Source organism: Heterodontus francisci, chromosome 14 (genome assembly GCF_036365525.1).
Source record: "Heterodontus francisci isolate sHetFra1 chromosome 14, sHetFra1.hap1, whole genome shotgun sequence".
NCBI classification, from domain to species: domain Eukaryota; kingdom Metazoa; phylum Chordata; class Chondrichthyes; order Heterodontiformes; family Heterodontidae; genus Heterodontus; species Heterodontus francisci.
In genome coordinates, this window is record NC_090384.1 from 54069434 (window position 1) to 54094247 (window position 24814).

The 24814-nt window shown below is 41.5% G+C and overlaps 1 protein-coding gene across 1 annotated transcript in view; it reads right to left on the bottom strand.

The window, feature by feature from the left end:
- LOC137376907 (otogelin-like) overlaps positions 1-24814 on the bottom strand; it is a 392329-nt gene that overhangs the window by 36673 nt on the left and 330842 nt on the right. The window contains exons 58-66 of the mRNA XM_068045865.1: positions 22633-22771; positions 19236-19427; positions 18783-18995; positions 16794-16898; positions 14710-14814; positions 13444-13545; positions 4472-4570; positions 4336-4376; positions 4176-4251 (exon numbers count right to left, since the gene is read on the bottom strand). Coding sequence (XP_067901966.1) covers positions 4176-4251; positions 4336-4376; positions 4472-4570; positions 13444-13545; positions 14710-14814; positions 16794-16898; positions 18783-18995; positions 19236-19427; positions 22633-22771 — 1072 coding nt within the window. The remainder of the gene's footprint in view (positions 1-4175; positions 4252-4335; positions 4377-4471; positions 4571-13443; positions 13546-14709; positions 14815-16793; positions 16899-18782; positions 18996-19235; positions 19428-22632; positions 22772-24814) is intronic.

A 24814-nucleotide genomic window follows, 5' to 3' on the forward strand; every position in this document is an offset into this window, starting at 1 on the left:
TATGAACTCTCTAAATAAATGAGATTACAAACATATGAATTAGGAACAGGAGTAGGCAACTCGACCCCTCGAGCCTGCTCTGCCATTCAATAAGATCATGGCTGATCTGATTGTAACCTCAACTCCACATTCCCGCCTACCCCCAATAACCTTCCACCCCCTTATTTATCAAGAATCTATCTACCTCTGCCTTAAAAATATTCAAAGACTCTGCTTCCACTTCCTTTTGAAGAAGAGTTCAAAAGACTCACAAGCCTCAGAGAAAAAAACTCTCATCTCTGTCTTAAATAGGTTTTAGAATTAGAATATTACAGCGCAGTACAGGCCCTTCGGACCTCGATGTTGCGCCGATCATCTGACCTACACTATTCCATTTACATCCATATGTCTATCCAATGACCACTTAAATGCCCTTAAAGTTGGCGAGTCTACTACTGTTGCAGGCAGGGCGTTCCACGCCCCTACTACTCTCTGCGTAAAGAAACTACCTCTGACATCTGTCCTATATCTTTCACCCCTCAACTTAAAGCTATGTCCCCTCGTGTTTGCCATCCTCATCCGAGGAAAAAGACTCTCACTATCCACCCTATCTAACCCTCTGATTATCTTGTATGTCTCTATTAAGTCACCTCTCCTCCTCCTTCTCTCTAACGAAAACAACCCCAAGTCCCTCAGCCTTTCCTCGTAAGACCTTCCTTCCATACCAGGCAACATCCTAGTAAATCTCCTCTGCACCCTTTCCAAAGCTTCGACATCCTTCCTATAATGCGGTGACCAGAACTGCACGCAATACTCCAGGTGCGGCCTCACCAGAGTTTTGTACAGCTGCATCATGACCCCGTGGCTCCGAAACTCGATCCCCCTACTAATAAAGGCTAACACACCATATGCCTTCTTAACAGCCCTATTAACCTGGGTAGCAACTTTCAGGGATTTATGTACCTGGATACCAAGATCTCTCTGCTCATCTACACTACCAAGAATCTTCCCATTAGCCCAGTACTCTGCATTGCTGTTACTCCTTCCAAAGTGAATCACCTCACACTTCTCCGCATTAAACTCCATTTGCCATCTCTCAGCCCAGCTCTGCAGCCTATCTATGTCCCTCTGTACCCTACAACACCCTTCGACACTATCCACAACTCCACCGACCTTCGTGTCATCCGCAAATTTACTAACCCACCCTTCTACACCCTCATCCAGGTCGTTTATAAAAATGACAAACAGCAGTGGCCCCAAAACAGATCCTTGCGGTACACCACTAGTAACTAAACTCCAGGATGAACATTTGCCATCAACCACCACCCTCTGTCTTCTTTCAGCTAGCCAAATAAGGTGACCCCTTATTTTTAAACAGTGACCCCTAGTTCTAGATTCCCCCACAAAAGGAAACATTCCATATCCACCCTGTCAAGATCATTCAGAATCTTATATGTTTCAATCAAGTCGCTTCTTACTCTTTTAAACTTCAGCGGGTACAAGCCTAGCCTGTCCAGCCTTTCCTCACAAGACAACTTGCCTATTCCAAATATTAATCTAGCAAACCTTCTCTGAACTGCTTCCAACACATTTATATCCTTCCTTAAACAAGCAGACCAATATGTACACAGTGCTCCAGATGAGATCTCACCAATGCCCTGTAGAACTGAAGCATAACCTTCCTACTTTTTATTCAATTCCCCTCGCAATAAATGATAACATTCTATTAGCTTTCCTAATTACTTGCTGTACCTGCATACTAACCTTTTGTGATTCATGCACTAGAACACCCAGATCCCTCTGCATCTCAGAGCTCTGCAATCTCTCACCATTTAGATAATATGCTTCTTTTTTATTCTTCCTGCCAAAATGGACAATTTCACATTTTCCCACATTATAGTCCATTTGCCAGGTCTTTGCCCACTCACTTAACCTATCTATATCCCTTTGTAGCCTCTTTATGTCCCCCTCACAACTTACTTTCCTACCTATATTTATGTCATCAGCAAAGTTAGCAATCATACCTTCGGTCCCTTCATCCAAGTCATTTATATAAATTGTAAAAAGTTGAGACCCCAGCAGTGATCCCTGTGGCACACCACTCATTACATCGCGCCAACCAGAAAATGACACAATTATGCCTCCTCTGTTTCCTGTTAGCTAGCCAATCTTCCATCCATGCCAATATGTTATCCCCTACACCATGAACTTTTATTTTCCACAATAACCTTTGATGTGGCACCTTATCAAATGCCTTCTGGAAATCTAAGTACAGTACATCCACTGGTTCCCCTTTATCCACAGCATATGTTACTTCTTCAAAGAACTCCAATAAATTGGTTAAACATGATTTCCCTTTCACAAAACCATGTTGACTCTGCCTGATTACCTTGAATTTTTCTAAGGGCCCTTCTATAACTTCTTTAGTAATAGCTTTTAACATTTTCCCTATGACAGATGTTAAGCTAATTGCCCTGTAGTTTCCTGCTTTCTGTCTCCCTCCCTTTTTGAATAAAGGAGTTACATTGGCTATTTTCCAATATACTGGAACCTTCCCTGAATCTAGGGAATTTTGGAAAATTAAAACCAACACATTAACTATCTCATTAGCCACTTCTTTTAAGACCCTAAGATGAAGTCCATCAGGACCTGGGGACTTGTCAGCCCACAGCTCCAACAATTTTCTCAGTACCACTTCCCTGGTGATTGTAGTTTTCTCAAGTTCCTCCCAATTATCTACTTTTTCTTTAAGTTTGATACTATCTTTAACATTTTTAGTTAACTTTGATGGTGAGTCCTCCCCTTGAAATTTTTCTTTCTCGTTGGAATGCATCTATTCTGTGTATTCTGAAATATCCCCTTAAATGTCTGCCACTGCATCTTTTATTGACCTATTCCTTAATCTAATTTGTCAGTTCATTTTATCTAGCTCTGCTTTCGTGCCCTCATTATTGCTCCTATTTAAGTTTAAAATACTAGTCTCAGACCCACTCTTCTCTCCCTCAAACTGAATGTAAAATTCAATCATATTATAATCACTGCTGCCTTGGGGTACCTTCACTATGAGGTCATTAATTAATCCTATCTCGTGGCACTATACCAGGTCTCGTATAGCCTGCTGTCTGGTTGGCATAAGAATGTGCTGTTCTCAGAAACTATCCCGATAACATTCTATGAACTCCTCATCTAGGCTACTTTTTCCCATCTGATTTTTCCAGTCTATATGTAGATTAAAATCTCCCATGATTACTGCCATACCTTTCTGACAAGCACCCCTTTTTTCTTCCTTTATACCCTGTCCCACCATGTGGTTACTGTTAGGGGGCCTGTACACCACTCCCATAAGTGATTGTTAATTCAGTGGCAGTTTGGTCCCAGTTATTGGCAATCTTGTGTCCATTATGAATGGAGCTAAAATAGTCAAATTTGATTTTACTTTGAACTTTAGCAGCTGTCAGTCTGAAGCAGATTGGTACCAAAAACAGAAAGAGAAAGACTTGCATTTATGTACTGCCTTTCATGATCTCAGGATGTCCCAAAGTGCTTTACAGCCAATGAGTACATTTGAAGTGATGTAATGCAGGAACTGTGGCAGCCAATTTGCACACAGCAAGATCCCACAGCCGCAACATAATAATGACCAGATAATCTGTTTTCATCATGTTGATTTAGAGAAAATATTGGTCAGGACACTGGGGATAACTCCCCTACTCTTCTTCAAAATAGTGCCATGGGATAGTTCACATTCACCTTAGAAAGCAGACAGGCCTCAGTCTAACATCTTATCCAAAAGATGGCACCTACAACAGTGCAACACACCCACAGTACTGCACTGGAGAGTGTCAACCTTGATTTTCATGCTTAACTCTTTGGAGTAGGGCTTGAATCCACAACTTTGTGACTCAGAGGCAAGAATTCTACCAACTGAGCCACAGCTTCCAGCTTGTACAGGTATGCATCACCCAGTTCCACTTCTACCTGCTTTGGAACATTTCTTCATTTGTAAAACTGTCATAACAAGAAGAAAAGCCCTCTGCTGGCTTAATCATAAATCTGCCTAATTCCCTTTCGAATGCTTCAATAGTTCACAGTATTCTTGGAATAAAAGTTAAATTTTTGGACTCGCACATAATTCTCAACAGTTTGGTGCAAATTAGACCATGGAGAAGTTTATACAATGATAAATATGCACTTACCACATTGGTACTCTGGGCATCCACATGGATTGGTCTTGATATTTCCATGCTGCTGTTCTATTACTAACACTTCTCCCTACAAGTGGCAAATTATTGAATGGTTACAATTCTGCAGACAATAAAAGCACAGAACAACAAAAGATGGGAACATGTCACTTACCAGTTTGCACTGAGGTTTTAGAACTGTATCACAAGCACATTCTAAAAAAAGATATAGTAATTAAAACCTAGTTACTGTACTCACGGAATCTGGCAATTTGTCGGAATGTTACAAATCTAAAATTTTGTCATCGTACCACAAGAATGAAATGGGCAACACTGATCTGGACTCCATGCCTGGACTGCTTTCATTCCTGAATGACATTGGAACTTTGGACAACGACTGATTTCGCAAACTAACAGAAACAGAAAAGAGATTATTAGAAACAGGAAAAGGTCTGGATGATCATGAATTTTAACTGTAGCTATAGATCTTACAATACAGTTCTTCAAGCTATAATCTTGGAGACATGTCTTATACTACACTACTGATTCAAGACTGGTAGCTTTGATGTATGAAAAATAGCCAGCAACATCACACTGCCCAATCACGAGTGAGGTCTGCAAACTAGGTTTATAAAATATCTAAGATTCAACAGATAATAAACCATTTTAAAATCTGTTTCATCACTGGAGTGGAGCTAAAGGGGAGATTTGTTAGAATATCATTGGCAGCACACAAGCCACATTTCGAATATGTCAATGGATAATGTTGCGATATCACTTTAATAATGTAAGTACTCCACACTGCATCACAGGAAGTGATGTCATTCAGCATGTGATCAGTTAGTTGGAGCTGAGAAAGACACCTAGTCACACATATAAGACAGAGCTCTGTTGTAAATGTATTAGTCTATAAAGAAATAACCCACAGTTTATAACCACTCAACTTAAGATTGTTTGGTTTCTTACTGCTACACAAAAGCAATAATGCAATAAGGTGGCAGTGATGACAGTGTATGGTTTCTGAAGATTTTTTGACTTTCAAGCACACCATCCTTGACATAGTAGCAGTGTGTGGTCACTGAAGCAGCACATCATTCACAATGTGGTGATAGCAAAATGCAGGGAAGATCACATCTCTGAGGTAACACTATGACGGAAAAGCAAAGGGACGATACTCATGGGGACCAGTGATCTAGGGCAGGACGTAGACACCACCGATCTCTCTCATCATAGATCAAGATGGACAGGGCAGCGCAACTCATAGGGGGCGGCGGTGATTTGGCACAGGCAAGTTTGATGATCTTCCATAAAGTGTGTACTCAAGGCACAGTGGGTACACAAAGGAAGTTGTTCAGATCAATGGTGGCCGGAAAGAAACAGCAGAAATCGGGTGGACTTGTGCTCAGAGACAGCGAGCAGGGTCGGAACTCATCGAGGCTGCAGATCGGCATTGCCATTACACTCCGGGTGTTTTCCTGCCGTTAGTGCTTTGTGGGTGGGGTCTCCCCAATCGCAGGCTGAAAGCCGGCACTGCAGGCGCAGGTTCTGGCCCTGGTCGAAGCTCAATGCTGCAGACACAGTAGACCTGCAAGTTTTTTTTCTCCTCTAGGGAAAGGCCCAAGAAAAAACAAGAAAGAGAGGCTGCAATTTAAAGGGGGAAGCTCCAGCTGCATTTTTGACACCATGGCCAATAAATATCCTTCCATGAATTGGAAAGTTCAAGATCTCCTCCACGAGTTTCAACTTTTTAAACAATGGATTTAGTTGTGTTTTTTGGATCTGGCCACCACGGAGCTGGAAAAACAAGCAGTCAAAATAAAAATAGCAATTGGTAATGATGGACTACACAGGATTAACATTCAGGTCTTTCTGAAGTGGAGCAGAAGGAACTATGGTCTATGTTAGAGGACCAGCTCAGGGTCAGAATCGATTTCAGAATTTACTGTCTAGAGCTGATGACATACAGGCAGCAACCAAAAGAGACCATTGATCAATTTGTGAACAGGTGAGGAGAGAAAGGCAAACTCTGACTTATCAGGAGGTGAAATTAACAGTTAATTATGGAGTTGGTGATTGCGTCCACCCTGATAGCTTTTCAGAAAGAGCTACTAGACAAGGAAAAAGGGTACAATGTTGAAAGTCTCCTAAGAGAAGGCAGGAAGTTTGAAGCAATTGCTGCACGTAAGCAGTGCATACGGGCACTTGGTACAACAACCTCAGGTGAGGTAACCAGAACACCTCAGACAGGCAAGTTATGTGGCGAGTGCAGCCTGATACACCAACCAAGGAATTGTCCTGCCTCATGGACAACTGCGAGGTGTGTGGCAAGAAAGGGCATTGGGCAAGGGCGTGCAGAAGCTTCAATAATGGTAAACTGGCCACAGCAGACCGCGACCAGGTGGAGGAAATAGGGATAAATCTGCCAAAAGCCAAATCAAACGCAGACATGTCCGCGAGATTGACAGTGATGTGAATAACATGAAGGTAAGAAAGCCTTCCACATAGTAACCCTTACACACCAAATGGATGTGGTTACACAGAGGGAAGCATTCACAACCATGGACATAGTGTGCCCAGAGAAAAGTGGTCAACATACATACATACAGCTCAAGGTCAATACAGGGGCAAGTGCAAACATTTTGCTGCTACAATTAGTACAGGACATTACCTGGCATGATGGAAAGCCATGATACAACCGAAGACGACAAGACTCACCGCATACAATGGTACACCAATCAACTGCATAGGTTCTCTAGGGTTGAAGTGCAGGTATGGAACCTTGGTTTGGTAACAACAGATTTTCTATATTGTCAATACAGATGGTCCAGCAGGTGAAGGCCTGCTGGCATGTAGCAAGCTTCAAATCGTAATGATCCGTGGGATCAGTAGCATGCCAAAGACACAGAACAGGTTCAACCTGATTGAGTCCATCCTAGATTTACAAAGACTGTACCCAGACTGTTTTGACAGAATGGTAAGTTTCAAAGGAGAAGTTGCCCTACATGTGAGGGACAACATGGTTCCTTCTATAGAGCTGCCAAGGAAATGTAGAACCCATGTCATGGGCAGGTTGAAAACACAGCTGGATACTATGAACAGAGCCAGGAAAGAAGGCCTCATATTTAACAGCAAGAAATGTGCCAAAAACACCAGACATATTACCTTCTTTGGCTCCATTTATTCAGACACAGGCATAGACCAGATCCCAGCAAGATAGAGGATTTCCAGTCCATTGCCAAATCCATAAGACAAAGAAGACATTCAAAGGTGCTTAGGTCTCTTCAATTTCTTAGCTCCTTACATTTCAAATTTCTCCAAGAAATCTTCGATTCTACGGGTACTCTTCAGAAAAGACCAATTCTGTGACATGAGGACCATCAGCCTGCAATTGATTTGCTGAAGCAACCATAATCAATGAATGCACGTTTCCAGTACTATGATCCCAAAAGGATGCCATTCTCGAAGTAGGTGCCTCGCTAAAAGGCCTGGGAGCATGTTTATTGCAGGACGGATGTCCAATAGTTTTCAGTTCAAAAAGCTTATCCCCACACAGACCAACTATTCCAACAAAGAAAGGGAAACACTAGCACTGGTGTTTGGAATCACAAGGTTTCACACTTATCTCTTCGGGAAACATTTTATAGTCCAAACAGATTATAAGCCATTAGCAATGATCTAGTAGAAGCCACTCACAAGCATGCCTCCCCAGCTGCAAAAGCTGTTGATAAAAGTGCAAGGATATGTCTGCGAGGTCAAATACAAGCCAAGGAATCTCATGGCGACCTCTGACACTTTACACAGATTACCTAATCCAATAAGTACGAAGATGTTCCACTAGACATCCAGGTTGTCGATGTTGACATTGAGTTAGAGTATGTATACCAGATCGATTTGATGCATTTTGGGCAGAGGAACCATGAATAATTATGGGAAGAAACCTCAAAAGACCCAGTTTTGAAGATGCTATGGCAACTAATTATTAAAAGATGGCCTAACAGCATATAAGATGTTCCTGCGAAGCTCAGAACCTTCTGGTATACCGGGATGAGTTGGACATTTCTAGTGGTGATATCTTCAAAAGCAAGCAGGTAATAATTCTGCAGATACTTCATCCTGACATCCTTTCACAGTTACACATCGGCCATAAGGGTATTGAGAAGTCTAGAAGACCTGTGCGCAAGGCCGTCTACTGGCTGGGTATGAACAATGACACTGAGCGAGTGGTAAAGTCATGTGATGCTTGCCAGCAGTGCCAACCATGCCAGCATAAAGAGCCACTTCTTCCTCACGACATACCTTCGCATCATTGGTTAAGCATAGCCACCGATCTCTTCACAATCAAAGGCGATGATTATTTGTTAGTCAGCAAATAATACTTAAATATCCAGTAAAACGTCAACTAAGGGACACTTCGAACACATCAGTCGCCAATACCATCAGTGCAATTTTCAGCTTGTTTGGTCCCCTGGAAGAGATAGTATCGGATAATCATCCGCAATACCTTGCCACGCCATTCCAAGACATATGTAGGAGATAGGGTGTAAACCATATCACTTCTTCACCGCATTACCCTTGGTCAAATGGCCTAGCAGAGAGAATGGTATGTACGGTCGAATCAATCATTGATTGTAAAGTGTCATGAAACAAAACAGGATCTACATATAGCCATGTTACACTGAAGACGACACCAATCAACAAAGGGCTGCCATCACCTGCAGAAACTATGTTAAGGCAATGCTTCCAAGTCACCATCTCATGAAATCCTCCTCAATACAAGATAGTAAAACAAGATATGAAGAGGGCACATAAGAACACAGGTGTGGAATTACCACTGTTACAGGTAGGGCAGAAAGTCAGGGTAATTCATCCACAATAAAAAGTGTAATTCCCTGCAGAAGTGTCCAAAGTCTGCAATGAACCAAGATCTCACCCCCCAAAGGAGCAGTGCTAAGAAGAAATCGAAGTCAGCTAAGAGAACTAGCTAACAACACTGTGCCTGACAATCCTATGGCACCGAGAACACAGTTACAATCAGATCTGCAGAACGTAGCAACAGAAAATGACCAGCATAATCATCGAGCACAGAATGACTGTCAGAATACATACAAAAGTCAAGCCAAGAAACCTGACAAGTCTAGATCGCCATCAAGATACACTGTGACTAGATCAGGTCAAGTCAGTAGACTGCCAGAGACACTTGATTAAAGAACATTAGAGTCAATACATGTGTAAATATTTTTCAAAGTCCCTTAATTCCATTATGTACATCGTTTATTTTGTGGATTTCCATTTTAGGAAAGGGGGATGTTGTGATATCACTTTAACAACGTATGTACTCTACACCGCATCACAGGAAGTGATATCATTCAGCATGTGATCAGTTAGCTGGAGTTGAGCGAGACACCTAGTCACACATCAGACAGTGCCTTCTTGTAAATGTGTTACTCTACAAATAAAGAATCCACAGCTTATAATCACTCAATTTAAGATTGTTTGGTTCCTTATTGCCACATAAAAGCAATATTGCAACAGATGAAGCTCGCCACTGGCAGCATGCATTTGTAGTGACCAGTTTCCCTCTGATTTGCTGAGTGTCTGACCCCATATCTTCTACACCACAAATCCTCCCTCTACCCATCCCACCACTGAAACCCTCATCTATGCCTTTGTCACCTCCACATTTAACTATTGCAATGCTCCCACCATCAGCCTCCAAACCTTCAGCCCCTGCATACTTCAGCTCACCCAAAATTTTTCTGCCAGTACCCTATCCCACACCAAATCCCACTCACCCAACTCATTGTTCTTTCTGACCTATGTTAGCTACCAGTTCTACAATGTCACCAATTTAAAATTCTAATCTAGGTGTTTAAATTCTTTTATTTTCTTGCCCCTCGTTAATTCAGTACCCTCCTGTAGCCTTCAAACAAAACTGAGCTCTTCATTCCTATGACTCTGGCCTCATTGTGACCACCCCATCCCTCAACATCCTTCATCCTTGATGGCTGCCGTGCCTTCAGCTATCAAAGCCGCACACGCTGGAATTCCCTCCTTCACCTGCTCTTCCTCTCTATTGCCCTCTCTTCCTTTCAAACGCTCCATTCCCCTCTCTTCCTTTCAAACGCTCCATTCCCCTCTCTTCCTTTCAAACGCTCCATTCCCCTCTCTTCCTTTCAAACACTCCATTGCCCCCTCTTCCTTCGAACCCATCTATTTGACCAAACCTTTGTTTGAGGTGGGGCAAAGGATGTGGAATAGGTGCAGGCATTGTAATCAAAGGCAAGTGAGGTGGGAATTCTGTCACCAGAGTTAGTAGGTCATATTGCTTGTGCCCAGCCCCTTTAATCTAAGAAGGGTAGGCAACAAGCATCTGAAGGGTTTAAAATGCTAGGTACCTTATTTTTTTTTTTTTTAAACAGTCCAGTACCAGCTTTATTGTCAAGCAACCAGGGCAATTACCTAGGGCCCTAGTCTGTGGTGGGGGCCCCAATAAATTAAGTAGCAGTAAAAGTCACCCAAATGCAGATGGGAACAGCCTCTGACCAGGTCTAATGCCAGCATTGTTACAGTCAGGTTTTGTGATCTTCTGGCTGCAATTTTGGAGAGTAGTTGCAAGGCTCTAAAACCAGCATCTATTATCACTACCATACGCCTGAGATAAAACTGATGAAGGGTCACTGACCTGAAATGTTAACTCTGCTTCTCTGTCCACAGATGTTGCCAGACCTGCTGAGTATTTCCAGCATTTTTTGTTTTTATTTTATATTACATATTATTTATTATAGAAGAATAAACAGCCCTGGCCCAAAGCACAAACATGAAAAAAAAACAGTGGGCAGGCACATGGTAAGAAAAATGAATGATGAAACTAAAACAAAAAAAAAGAAAAAATAACTGAAAATATGCTCTGAAATTATTGAACTCAATGTTCAGTCCAGCAGGCTGTAACGTGCCTAATCGGTAAATGAGATGCTGTTCCTCGAGCTTGCGTTGATGTTCACTGGAATACTGCAGCAAGCCCAGGACAGAAATGTGTGCAGTGGAATATAAGCATAATAGGCTTAATTAAGTGGAATTTGGAAATAGTTAGTGCATTATGTCTTTTAGAGTTAGGTATTGAATGGATGATCAGTTTTTAGAAGGTAGAGTTAAATATTTCAAAGTCCCTGTTAGAATAGAGTTTCTGTTCCCAGGGAATTGGAAGATAAACACACACGTTGAAATATCCTGTGTGACCTCAGTGAGAGGTAGCAGTAAACTTAATTAGTTTATGGGGTTGTTGATGCAGACAAATCGGCTCTGGAGGTTGCTTTAAGGTACCATAAAAAAAAGGCAAATATAGAAAATGGACTTACAGGAATAAGAGGTCAAGTAAACACAATTATGAACAGTTTGACCAGATAGAGGGTTCCAACTTCAGAAAACAGCGGATTTCAACCAGATATGTCGAACATTCCTTGTTCCAGTTCTACTCAGGCCCCCACCGCCAACTCTTATTCCAGAACATTGATGACTGTATTGGTGTGGTTTCTTGCTCCAGCCCCAAACTCGAAAACTTTATCAACTTTGCTTCCAATTTCCACCCTTCTCTCACCTTCACCTGGTCCATCTCTAACACTTCCCTTCTCTTCCTCGACTTCTTTGTCTCCATCTCTGGGGATGGGCTGTCTACTATTATTCATTATAAGCCCACCAACTCCCACAGCTGCCTCGACTACACTTCTTCACACCTTGCCTCCTGTTAGGACTCCTTTCCATTCTCCCAGTTTCTCCGTCTCCGACACATCTACTCTGATGATGCAACCTTCCATGACAGCGCTTCTGATATGTCTTCCTTTTTCCTCAACCGAGGATTTCCCTCCACTGTGGTTGACAGGGCCCTCAACTGTGTCTCGCCCATTTCCCACACCTCTACCCTCACCCCTTCCCCTCCCTCCCAGAACTGCGACAGGGGTCCCGTTGCCCTCACTTTCCATCCCACCAGCCTCCACATACACCGCCATTTCCACCACAGCCAGCGTGATACCACGACCAAACACATCTTCCTCTCCCCTCCCCTGTCAGCATTCCGAAGGGATCGTTCCCTCTGCGACACCCTGGTCCACTCCTCCATTACCCCCACCACCTCGTCCCCTTCCCATGGCACCTTCCCCTGCAATCGCAGGAGGTATAATACTTGCACTTTTACCTCCTCTCTCCTCACTATCCAAGGCCCCAAACACTCCTTTCGGATGAAGCAGCGATTTACTTGTACTTCTTTCAATTTAGTATACTGTATTCGCTGCTAACAATGTGGTCTCCTCTACATTGGGGAGACCAAACGCAGATTGGGTGACCATTTTGTGGAATACCTCTGCTCAGTTCATAAGCATGACCCCGAGCTTCCGGTTGCTTGCCATTTCAACACACCCCCTGCTCTCATGCCCACATCTCTGCCCTGGGCTTACTGCAGTGTTCCAGTGAACATCAACACAAGCTCGAGGAACAGCATCTCATTTACGGATTAGGCATGCTACAGCCTGCCGAACTGAACACTGAGTTCAATAATTTCAGAGCATGATGAGCCCTCCTTTTTATTTTCAGTTATTATTTTCTTTTTTCTTTTCTCTTTTTATTTAATTTTAGTTTGTTTCATCATTCATTTTTCTTACCATGTGCCTTCTCACTGTTTTTTTTCATGTTTGTGCTTTGGGCCAGGGCTGTTCATTAACACCCTCTCTGCACTAACGCTTTGTCTTTTAACACACCAATAATATACCATTTGCCTTTGCTCCATGACCTTCTGGTCAGTTATTATTGGTGATCCTGGCCTATCAACACCTTCACTTTTGTTATCTCTTGCCCCACCCCCGCTTTATTTGCTTAAAACCTATTACATTTCTAACCTTTGCAAGTTCTGATGAAGGGTCACTACCTGAACCGTTAACTCTGCTTCTCTCTCCAAAGATGCTGCCAGACCTGCTGAGTATTTCCAGCATTTCTTGTTTTTTATAACTGTTATATGTTTTTAAATGTTAAAACATTATTCTTGTTGCATGATTGTCTTAAGAGTGATGTCCCTTTAAAGGTCTCAGAATGCTAATGAGCATGCAATCATGTGACTATAAGCCAGAGTCACTCTGCAACTGTAACACCTAGAGGAAGATTTTATAAATAGTTTGCTCTGTACTGTACATAATAGTTCAGCTGTAAATAAACCTGTTTGAGATCTTCAACAAACTGGACTCCATGCATCTCATTTATGTTGCATGAGACAACATAAAGAACTCATTACAATTCTCACCACATTGGTAGGCTGGACAACACATCTCAGTGGTGTTGTTGTCTACAGTAAGGACTTCTCCCTCCTGGCAGGTGGGAATTTTGTCAGCGCAAGCACCGCACACTAAGTATAGGGAAAAATAAAGTGTTATCATATTGATCAAAATGTTAACATTAATTTTAAAGATCAGTTAAAGGTTTCAGTCTGCACATTCCACTGTGCAATATTAATATAGTGAAGCTTAATGCTTTTTTATGAAATTCCTCCATTCAACAATTTAACAGAGCCTGTTATAAGTTTAGGTTCTTGTCTTTAAAACTTTCTTGGGGTCAATATCATCAATCACTCCCATTAGTGCATCCTATCCCTTTTCCATGCAATGAGTTACTCTCACTACCCAATATTGACTTATCCATTAGCGTAACCCAGGAGAGCTAACGATGGTATCCTGTTGTGATTTGAAGTGGATCTCGTGTCTTAAACACCTGTCTTCATGTGTGGGGAGCAGAGGGAGAAATCACTAAAAGCCAAAGGCCAGGATCAGACCTTTCCAAATTTCCAAACATTCAAAATTCAGAGGACAAACAATGAAGAGTAAAATCTATGTGCCAATTGAACTGAGTATTCTGAGCTCTGAGGTAAGACTGCCAGGACCCTAGAATGACTCTTGTCTTTGACCTTCCCAGCTGTGTTGTGTATAAGTGCACTGCCCTTCAATGACCCTGCTGATGTCACATAACTGGAGATTAAGCTGTATCCTTCCACTTCATGTCACAGCATGAAGATAAACCCAGTAACCAGACACCAGTAATTCATTTAGCATTTTTGGGAATACCTTTGTAACTGCAAGCATTATTTTTAACAGGTATTACTTTAATGTCCCAGATTTGGTGGTGGTAATGACAGCAAATCTTTCAGGGTTTGCTGTCATTACTCCACAGAAACTGACAGCTATTTCTGGGTCCATATATATGCAGAAATCCAGAATTTGCTGTCAGTGATTCTACACTTCTCCAGAATAACATCTATGAAAAAAAAATCAATAAAAAGTCCAATAGCAATAGAAAGAAACTTGTCAAAGTAAACCTTTAACTCATCCCAATTTGGATTTCTGTGTTGTCTGGCCTCAGATATGTTAAAAATGAGTTTGGCTTCTGACAAAATGAAACTTATTTAAGGCAATTATGATTCAGAACCCAAAAAGACTTAAAACTGATTTGAATAAATTCTTACTAAATTAGCAAGTACAAGTCATTTTGCATCAAATTTGTACATTGCGTAACTTACTACAGATGTACGCTAAGCAACAACTGCCATCCGCATGGGTAGCAATCAAAGTTTGGTCCTCTCGACAAATTGGAATATCAGACTCACACTTTCCTGGATCACATTCTGTAGAAAACGAACAGTCTGTCAGACGAAATACTAAATATGTATTAAGTTTAAAAGATTTTCTTAAATGTTTAATTACTTTGAATGTATATACTATACATATACTTAAAAGTTAAAAATGCAAAATTATTTATTTTTATTTACTTTTTTACTGTTCATCTTAGGGTTACAGGTTATTCTCAACAACACACTTTCACCAGCTGCTTGGAGATGTTGTGGGGTGACATGTCTACTTGTTTATTCTCACTATCCATATGTGGAGCCTCCTAGATGTCTATTCTGCACCCCCTCTGAAGGCACACTCGAATTTGAGGAACTGCAGGTGCAAAACTGCATCATTCCCACAGAGAATTTTATAACCTTTGCAGACAATAAGAATAATGTGCAATCTGAAGAGTTTGTTTATCTTTTCCCATCTTTACTTTAATAGACGGCACATCACAGCTCCAGCGACCCGGGTTCAATTCTGGGTACTGCCTGTGTGGAGTTTGCAAGTTCTCCCTGTGTCTGCGTGGGTTTCCTCTGGGTGCTCCGGTTTCCTCCCACAAGCCAAAGATTTGCAGGTTGATAGGTAAATTGGCCATTAGCAATTGTCCCTAGTTTAGGTAGGTGGTAGGGAAATATAGGGACAGGTGGGGATGTGGTAGGAATATGGAATTAGTGTAGGATTAGTATAAATGGGTGGTTGATGGTCGGCACAGACTCGGTGGGCCGAAGGGCCTGTTTCAGTGCTGTATCTCTAAACTAAAACTAAACTAATTATTAACAGCAATAGGGTAGATTTTCTCAAGTCACTATGCATAACAACATTATAAATTAGTTTTAAAATGTTTGTGATGTAGCAACAAGAACCATTCCTTCCCAGTGACATTACAAAAAAAAAACTGAAAATTAACTGAAAAATCTAAAGAAACTTCTATTAGTGTCAGCCAGGGCTCAGTTAGTAGCACACTGGTCTCTGATTCAAGAGGTTGTGGGTTCAAGTCTCACTCCAGGACTTGAGCATAAAAATCCTCCAGTGCTGAACTGAGGGAGTGCTGCACTGTCAGAGGTGCTGTTTTTCAGATCAGACTTTAAACCAAGGCCCTGTATGACCTCCCAGGTGGACGTAAAATATCCCTTGGCATTATTTCAAAGAAGAACAGGGGAGTTATCCCCAGTGTCGTGGCCGAAGTTTATCCCTCAATCAATATCATAAAATCAGATTATCTGGTCATTATGACACTGCTGTTTGTGGGAGCTTGCGGTGAGAAAATTGGCGTTTGCCAGAGCTGGCGGGCAGCCATAAAGGCAGGCTAAAGTGTGGCGAGTCGAAGAGACTTATCAGTTGGCAGGAAAAAAGACAGAAGCGCAAGGGGGGAGCCAACTGTGTAACAGCTCCGACAAACAAATTTTTCTGCAGCACCTGTGGAAGAGCCTGTCACTCTAGAATTGGCCTTTATAGCCACTCCAGGCGCTGCTCCACACACCACTGACCACCTCCAGGCACTTACCCATTGTCTCTCGAGATAAGGAGGCCAAAGAAGAAAGAAGATTATCTGGTCATTATGACACTGCTGCTTGTGGGAGCTTGCGGTGAGAAAATTGGCTGCTGCATTACCTACATTATAACAGTAACTACACTTCAAAAAGACATAAGCGCAAGGGGAGAACCAACTGTGTAACAGCCCTGACAACCAATTTTATCTGCAGTACCTGTGGAAGAGTCTGTCACTCTAGAATTGGCCTTTATACCCACTCCAGGCACTGTTCACAAACCACTGACCACCTCCAGGCACTTACCCATTGTCTCTCGAGACAAGGAGGCCAAAGAAGAAAGAAGACTTCAAAAAGTACTTCATTGGATGTAAAGTGCTTTGGGATATCCTTTGGTCGTGGAATGTGCTTTATGAATGCAAGTCTCTCTTTCTTAGAGCTTAGACCCTGTTACTCAAGATTGTACTTCAGGCAGTATTTTTTGTATTAACTTATGTGCTTACCACAAAAGTAATCAGAACAACAGAAGTCTGGTTTGTAATGAGTAATGAGCCTTTCTCCATATGAACACTGAGGAGCAAAACTCTCACAGACTGTTTGATTGCAAGCTGAAAACAGAATAGAATGATAGTTATTTTAATGCATGGTGTACTTCGTAATTCATTGTTACATTGGCCTGAAAACATCACTGATCTTAAAGGCTTGTTAAAGCTAACACAAATCTCTTGACTCCTTAAAAAAAAATGAGCAACTCAAATACAAATTCCTTTTTTTCTAATACATCACCTATTGTATTAAATGACTAAAAACAAAGAGGCTTTTGCAAAACCTCTTAAGAAACATAAAGGTATTGTTACAACCAGGTGAGAAAGGTGTCTAGGGTTCCCTCTTAGCCTTCACCTGGTCTTACCGTAACAGAGTTTAATTTTAAACACACCGTGTTTTGAGCTCCCCCTTGATGAATCCTTGTTCACCGTTTTCCAATTTTAAGGCAAAGAAATGAGCATAAACAGGCTTTCTTAGGTTTAAAGAAGAAAAGTGACATTTATTAAACTTAAACTCTAATTCGGTTAACGTTTATGGATACACATGCCCACGCTAGCATGCATACGCGATACACGCACGCAGATAGGGACAGAAAAGAGAAGAAAAAAATTAAGTGGAAAAGTTTGAGGCAATCTCTGAGGAGGGTTTTTTGTTACTGTGCTTCGAGCCCGCTGTAGAGTCCTTGACTGAAGATATGGTCTTGTTTTCCATTGGGGCCCAGTATTCTTAAACCTTGTTTACTGTAGGCGACTTTTCTCTCTTGGGGTTCATGTGTCTTCAATGGATTCCAAAGCTGGTGACAAAGAGATGGGAGCAGACAGGAGAGGCTCTATTCAATCCAGGAACCAAGAGCTTTCTCCCAGTTCAAACACTGTCTCTACAATTTAAAACTTCCCAAGTTGGCCAGCAGGGTAGTCACATGATGACTGGTTTGATCAGGTCTTTTTTGTGTATTGTATGGGAGCAGGGGATAGCTCCTTTGTTCCAACACTGTCTGCTAATATGCAAAAATGTATTTCTAGCCAGGGGCCTGGCAATTCCTTGTAACAAGTCTTTTCTTCTTCCCAGCAACAATTTGAAATTTAGTGTCCATGTGGCGAAATTAATGTGCCTCATTCTTGGCAGGTGGGGGCCTGTATGACAGTATATTTTCAACTTAAAATTGGCAGTAAAACTGGCATTGCTGGCACTATAGAAACTGCCCAATTTTCATACTCATTGATCTATATTAAACCTTTCAGAAGCTGATTTTTATCATTATTTCCAGATGGTCCCCAAGGGCCTGAAGGTCAATGGTCAAAGCACCATGTTGGATGCAATGACTGGTCTGCAGGACTCTGTATCGGGGAGATGGATACAGATGATCTTGGTACTACCAGGTGCTCCAAATACCACTGCAATGTGTCAAATCCTTCTCTGATATTGGCATTGAGAATGGCACTCACCACCGTGCTGCTGCATCAGGTCTCTGAGACTCTTCCACATATTTCCCAGTACCCATCCTTACTGCTCCATCACTTCCACCTTCTGGCCCTTCTGTTCATTACAATCATGGCCCTTGTGCCTAAATCTGGCCTCACTTATTATTTTCCTTCTCAGCATATCTGTGGTGCTGCAGGCAGCCTGGATGCCTTTGCATATTGATTCACAATACAATTTATGCTGATGTCAGTGCTGCCTTCTTAAGGCAGGTTGGAGTTCCAATCTTCCTCATTTTCAATTAGAATTCTGGGCTCTGGGATTGAATTACTCACTGGATAGTTTCACTGAGTGGCTAGGGGCAGTCTTGCGTTCAGATAACAGGAAGTAACTCAGCTTTTACTTTAAGCATTTGTAATATTCTCTGAACATCTTTACAGTATGGTTTCAGTGTAATGATCTTTATGTAGGACTAACATTGTCAAGACATGCAGGATTAGTATCTGCAGACAGAATTTAATACTTACCACATATCTTGTTGGGGCAGCAACTCTTATCGCTAGCTAAACTAACAACTACTTCCCCAGAACGGTGACAGATTGGTTCAGGGACAGCAGAACAGTTGTGGTCAACAGTAATAATGGTCCCATTCTCCAGACACTGGTACCTACAGCATCCATCCAGTGAGGCATTCCATGTCTCACCAGCAGCATGGGGCAGTCCCCAAGTATCAGTGCAAGCTGAAAAATACAAAACACAGGAATTAGCTTCCTTTCGGAACAAGTTAATTGTTCGTGCAGTAAAGTATTTTGCAGGTTAGTGAACAAAAGCTCAACTGGTAATGTCTGATGCCTTGTACAGTCCATTGTGCCTGGTGCTACAAATATACCATTTTATTACATATATTTAATAAAAAAGTAATGAAAAGATTTGGTGTCTAATTCTTCATGGCTAGACATAGAGTGAATAATCTGCCATACCACATTTCTCCTCGGGTATACATAGAGTGGAGTCAAGGCGATGGAGGATGGTTCCTTGTGGACAAACACATCCCTCACTCAGGATGGAACATGACGCATCCTCAGATGGGAAGAAAATTCTATTCTGGCAGGTCTTTGCTTCGCAGGTCAGTACACAAGCCTGGTATATCATGTTGGCAGGACATGTAAAGGCTGAAAAAGGAGAAAATCACTCACTGTTTACTTAGGCTGAGGTAGGACATAAATAAAATTGAGTGAAGTACATCTTAATTAAATTGCAAAGTAGCATGAAGATTGAGATTAACCATGAATGTCAAAATGTGATTTTGCTTTTGCTTACTTTGCTCTAATATTCTTATGCTTTCACAATGTAAATAATACATTTTCACAAAGATAGTGTCTGCACTATCTTTTTATTCTAGGATCATCCCCAAGTTCCAAACCAGACCAGACCGGAGCAATAGAGAAGAAATCCAAATTTGTTTGCTGTGCTGACTATAGGATATGTTTGAGAAGTCCTAAACTGGCATCTTTATTTTATATTTTATTTAGAGATACAGCACTGAAACAGGCCCTTCAGCCCACCGAGTCTGTGCCGACCAACAACCACCCATTTATACTAATCCTACATTAATCCCATATTCCCTACCACATCCCCACCATTCTCCTACCACCTACCTACTAGGGACAATTTGCAATGGCCAATTTACCTATCAACCTGCAAGTCTTTGGCTGTGGGAGGAAACCGGAGCACCTGACGGAAACCCACACGGTCACAGGGAGAACTTGCAAACTCCGCACAGGCAGTACCCAGAACTGAATCCGGGTCGCTGGAGCTGTGAGGCTGCGGTGCTAACCACTGCGCCACCCAATAGTCTTATGAGACTATTGAAGTGATTTGTCATAATAGGTCATCCCGCGACAAATCCTCTGTACTTCTACAATCAGTATTATTTGCTACCTCTTTTTGAATTAACAGGCCTAAAGGGAATTCAAACATCGGTTCCTCAGAGGGAATTCAAATATAGGTTCCTGAGGAATAACAAAATAATTGTCCCGAACAGGAATTTACAGTAGGAAACTGTCCATAGATTTCATTTATTAGCAATTTCACCTAAGCCGCAGACTGCATCAAATAGTGCTGTTCTGAAATTTAAGATCTAATGATCCAGAAATTGCTGGAAAAATGATAAATTAACGTGGCTAGTTACTATTAGCTTGTAAAAAAAATTGCAATTTATGGTGATGAAGAGATATACCGTGAGTTCTGATTCTCAATAAATTGCTGGATGATTTGTGCCATCAGGCCATTAGCCTTGCAAAAAACAAAAAAAATGCTGCATTTATGCCATTTAGGGCAGCATCAGCCATTTAGGAGTGGTGATACATGTTGTAAGGACCCTATTAATGGCATAATTTATGGTCTTGACATGACACTCAACCTTGGAGACCCAGGAACAATGAAACTGTAAAATTTCATACCAGCAGGTAGTGAATTGTTCCCATAGGTGTTTTAAACTTTTTATCTGTATTTTTGTGCCAGTCTTGCCATCCACACTGTTATTACTGTAGGAACTCAATTTTCAGGATGCAAAGCTGTTTCAATGCTCAGAAATGCAAATTAGAGAATTATTTCCAAAAATAATTTTGGGATACAGTATACAAATAATTTGAGATATGCCTGGGAAGAAAATGGTGTCTTAGGATCTATGGCCATAAAGCTCTACACCGCAGGGGTTTTCCTTGTTTCATTTCTCGGTCTGTTGTAGACTAATTGATCAAGATTGACTGCTATAATTAGTCCACAACTCCATTATTATTGTATCATGCAACTACCAGGATTGTAGAAGGTGAACTAAGTAGGACATTTTTTTTTCTGGTCACCAATTCCTATGTTCCTATGTTCCTATCAAATCAGTTCCACTGTTCCTGATCATTATTGATAGGGCCATTGGTTCTAAACCTTATGGGTCAAGAACATTTGTACCTTTCATACACCTCCCCACCATTCACTCAACTTCTCAAGGACCAATATAACCATTCCCAAACATAACTGGGTTACAATGTTCTCATCTTCTGTTTGCATATTTCAAAAAAATCTTATTTTTCCATTCTGTCCCCTTTTTCCCTCTCTCTCTTAACCCACTCTTTGTCTTCCCCTTTCTTTATTTCTTTGTTTCTAGCAACAGCAAAGGCAATGACAGCAACTGTAGTACTGAAGACTTGTACTCCAAAACTAGCCGCACCGCTAGCCAAACTGTTCCAGTACAGCTACAGCATTGGCTCAGTCACGGCAGATGCACCAGAGGAGGACAGAAGAAGTACTTCAAGGATGTGCTGAAAGCCAACATGAAGAAATGCAACATTGACATCAACTCCTGAGAGACTATCGCCTTGGACCGAACCAGATGGAGGCAGAGACTGTGGGAAGGATCCCTGCATTTTGAGACCCATAGACAAAATGAAGAGGAAAAGTGGGAGCAGCGAAAAGAACTAGCCATGACCCGAACTAATAATACATGACCAGAAATCCCACATACAACAATCGCCCTACATGCCAGAAAGTCTGTTGATTCCGAATCAGCTTCATCAGCCATCTTCGGTCTCAAGGAAGACAATCATCCTCACCTGCAAGGAATAGCCAATAATAATAATAATAATACATTGGCATCTACCCAACAAAGTGGAAAATTGCCCAGGTATGTTCTGTCTACAAAAAGCAGGTCAAACCCATATTGTCCAATAACCTTCTCATCAGCAAAGTACTGGAAGGCATCATCAACAGTACTGTCAAGCTGCACTCACAAACATGGGAACATCACAACCTACAAGCTTGCCTTCAAGTATCACATCATCCTGACTTGGAAATATATTGCTGGGTCATAATGCTGGAACTCCCTGTCTAACAGCACTGTGAGGGTACCTATACCACATAGACTGCAGTGGTTCAGGAAGGTGGCTCACCACCACTTTCTCAAGGGCAATTAGGAATGGACACTGAATGCTGACTTCGCCGGCAATGCCCACATGCCATAAACAAATTTTAAAAATCACCCTGTTTCCTTCACCATCATTTGCTCTGTTTCTTTCTCTATACTTTTCTTTCGTTGGTTTATAAGATAGACCATTGGACACGACATTCACAAGGTCCCAGATGAGACACAGACATCACGGTTCCATTGTCAATTTGCTTTTCCAACAATTTGCAGCAGAAATATAATCCGATCCAAAGGTTAAGTAAATAGTCCAAGTAACGTTGCTCGCTGTAAAATGTGCCATTGCAACAATTTCTAGTCCATTGTTTTAACAGAGTAGAGAGAGCTTTGTTCTGCATCTAGGTAGGTTGTAGTGGTCATGCAGCAATCTTATAATTTTTTTTTTAAACTGTGCTACTTACAGCAATAGTCTGGCTTCCTCCACTCAAGGCAAATGTTGAACTTGTTACAGAGAGCCACATATGCAGCCAGAGCAGAACAATGGTTGTTCACAAATAATGAATCGCGGATCCAGAGCTCACAAAACATTTCTGGAGAAACCTAGAATCAAAAAAATTAAATTAAGTCATTCGCTGCTTAGGTTATGATGATCAGTAACATATTGGTTAAATAATGGTCGGCAGTGAAAGGCAAGACGGATACATTGCATTGCGATATCGTTAATCAGGATCACGAGACCCAACTTGAAATCATTGTTAGATTTTAGTTATTCCCTTTAATATGTAACTTACTTTTTTAAAGACAAGTACTAACAATTAGACATGCAAAAAACAGAGTGGGTTGAATGATTAATAATAAAGTCAATAGTGACACAGGAGCAACAGGTATGTAACATCATGAGCAGGATAGTAGCAAATTTCAGGGGGACATAGAGAATGGGCAGACAAATGTTACATGATATGACGGTGAAGCGGGTATTGATGCATTTTGGGAGGCTGACTGAGGTAAGGCAATATAAACTAAATGGGACAACTTCAAAGGAGGTGCAGGAACAGAGAGATCTGGGGGATCATGTACATAATCATAAGATCATAAGAAATAGGAGCAGGAATTGGCACTATTGCCTCTCAAGCCTGCTCTGCCATTTAATAAGATCATGCTTGATCTGATTGTGGCCTTAACTCCATTTTACTGCCTGCCCCCATAACCCTTGACTCCATTGTAGATCAAAAATCTGTCTAACTCAGCCTTGAATATATTCAGTGACGCAGCCTCCACTGCTCTCTGGAGATTAATGACCCTCAGAGAAGAAATTTCTCCTCATCTCCATCTTAAATGGAAGACCTGTTAATTTGAAACTGTGCCCCCTAGTTCTAGATTTCCATGAGGGGAAACATCCTCTCAGCATCTGCCCTGTCAAGCCCCCTCAGAATCTTATCTATTTCAATAAGATCACATCTCACTCTTCTAAACACCAGTGAGTATAGGCTCAACCTTTCCTCACAAGACAGCTCCTTCATCCCAGGAATCAGGCTAGTGAACCTTCTCTGAACTGCTTCCAATGCAAGTATATCTCTCCTTAAGAAAGGAGACCAAGTCTCTACATAGTATTCTAAGTGCGGTCTCACCTACTTCCCTACTTTTATACTCCATCCCCCTTGCAATAAATGCCATCTTTGAAGGTGGCAGGACAAGTTTACAAGGCTATTAAAAAGAAAGTGGGATCCATGGCTTTAAAATTAGAGGCTTAGAGTACGAAATTAAGGAAGTTAAACTCAACCTTTATAAGTCACTGGTTAGGCCTCAGCTGAAGTGAAGTTCTATTCTGGGTACTAAACTTTAGGAAAGATGCCAAGGCCTTGAAGAGGGTTCAGAGGTGGTTCACCAGAATTAAAAAAGGACTGAGGGATTTCAGTTATCTTGGAGAGACTGGGGATGCTGAAATGAGTCTTCTTACAGTGTTATGACCTCAGTAGAGATGGTAAACTTTAAAACAAGAGATATCAACTCCCCAGACCATTTAAAGAATTACACACCATGATTTCACGTTTTAAGACTTTTACTACAACAACTAAATTCAAAATCAACATTAAATAAAGACTACTGAGAAGGTGGCTAATACACTAAATTACAGAGAAAGGTATTTCCCGTTAACTTAACACACTTCAAAACCCCACATCACATTTATACGTTGTACAGTGTTCTCATCGAATGGGTATCCTTGCAGTTAAAAGTCCCAAACTCCTTCCATTTGCAATGGGTTGCATCTCTCAGTCCCTGTCAAAACCAATGTCCTCTTCGCTCACTTTGAGCACATTTGACCTGGACTTCCGTTAATAAGGAAATCTCTGGTGACCCCATTGGTCTTTTCTCCTCTTTCTTGCAAACCTCAACTTTCAAATCAAGTTCAAGTCTTGGCAGCCTTTTTACTGTATCTGTGCTCTGAAAGCAATTGTTTTTCTCTCTCTTTTGAGGCTGCTGCTGTGAGTCTTCATGTCTTTCTTTCAGCCTACCAGAATTAGGAAAGCCTGTTGAATTTATTCAGAACAACAGTCAATAATCATTTGCGTTTTACAATTTTCAGAGTCCATAAGTCTAGCAAAACCACCTGGGCCCTCCTTTTTTTCTCGGCATTAGCAATTG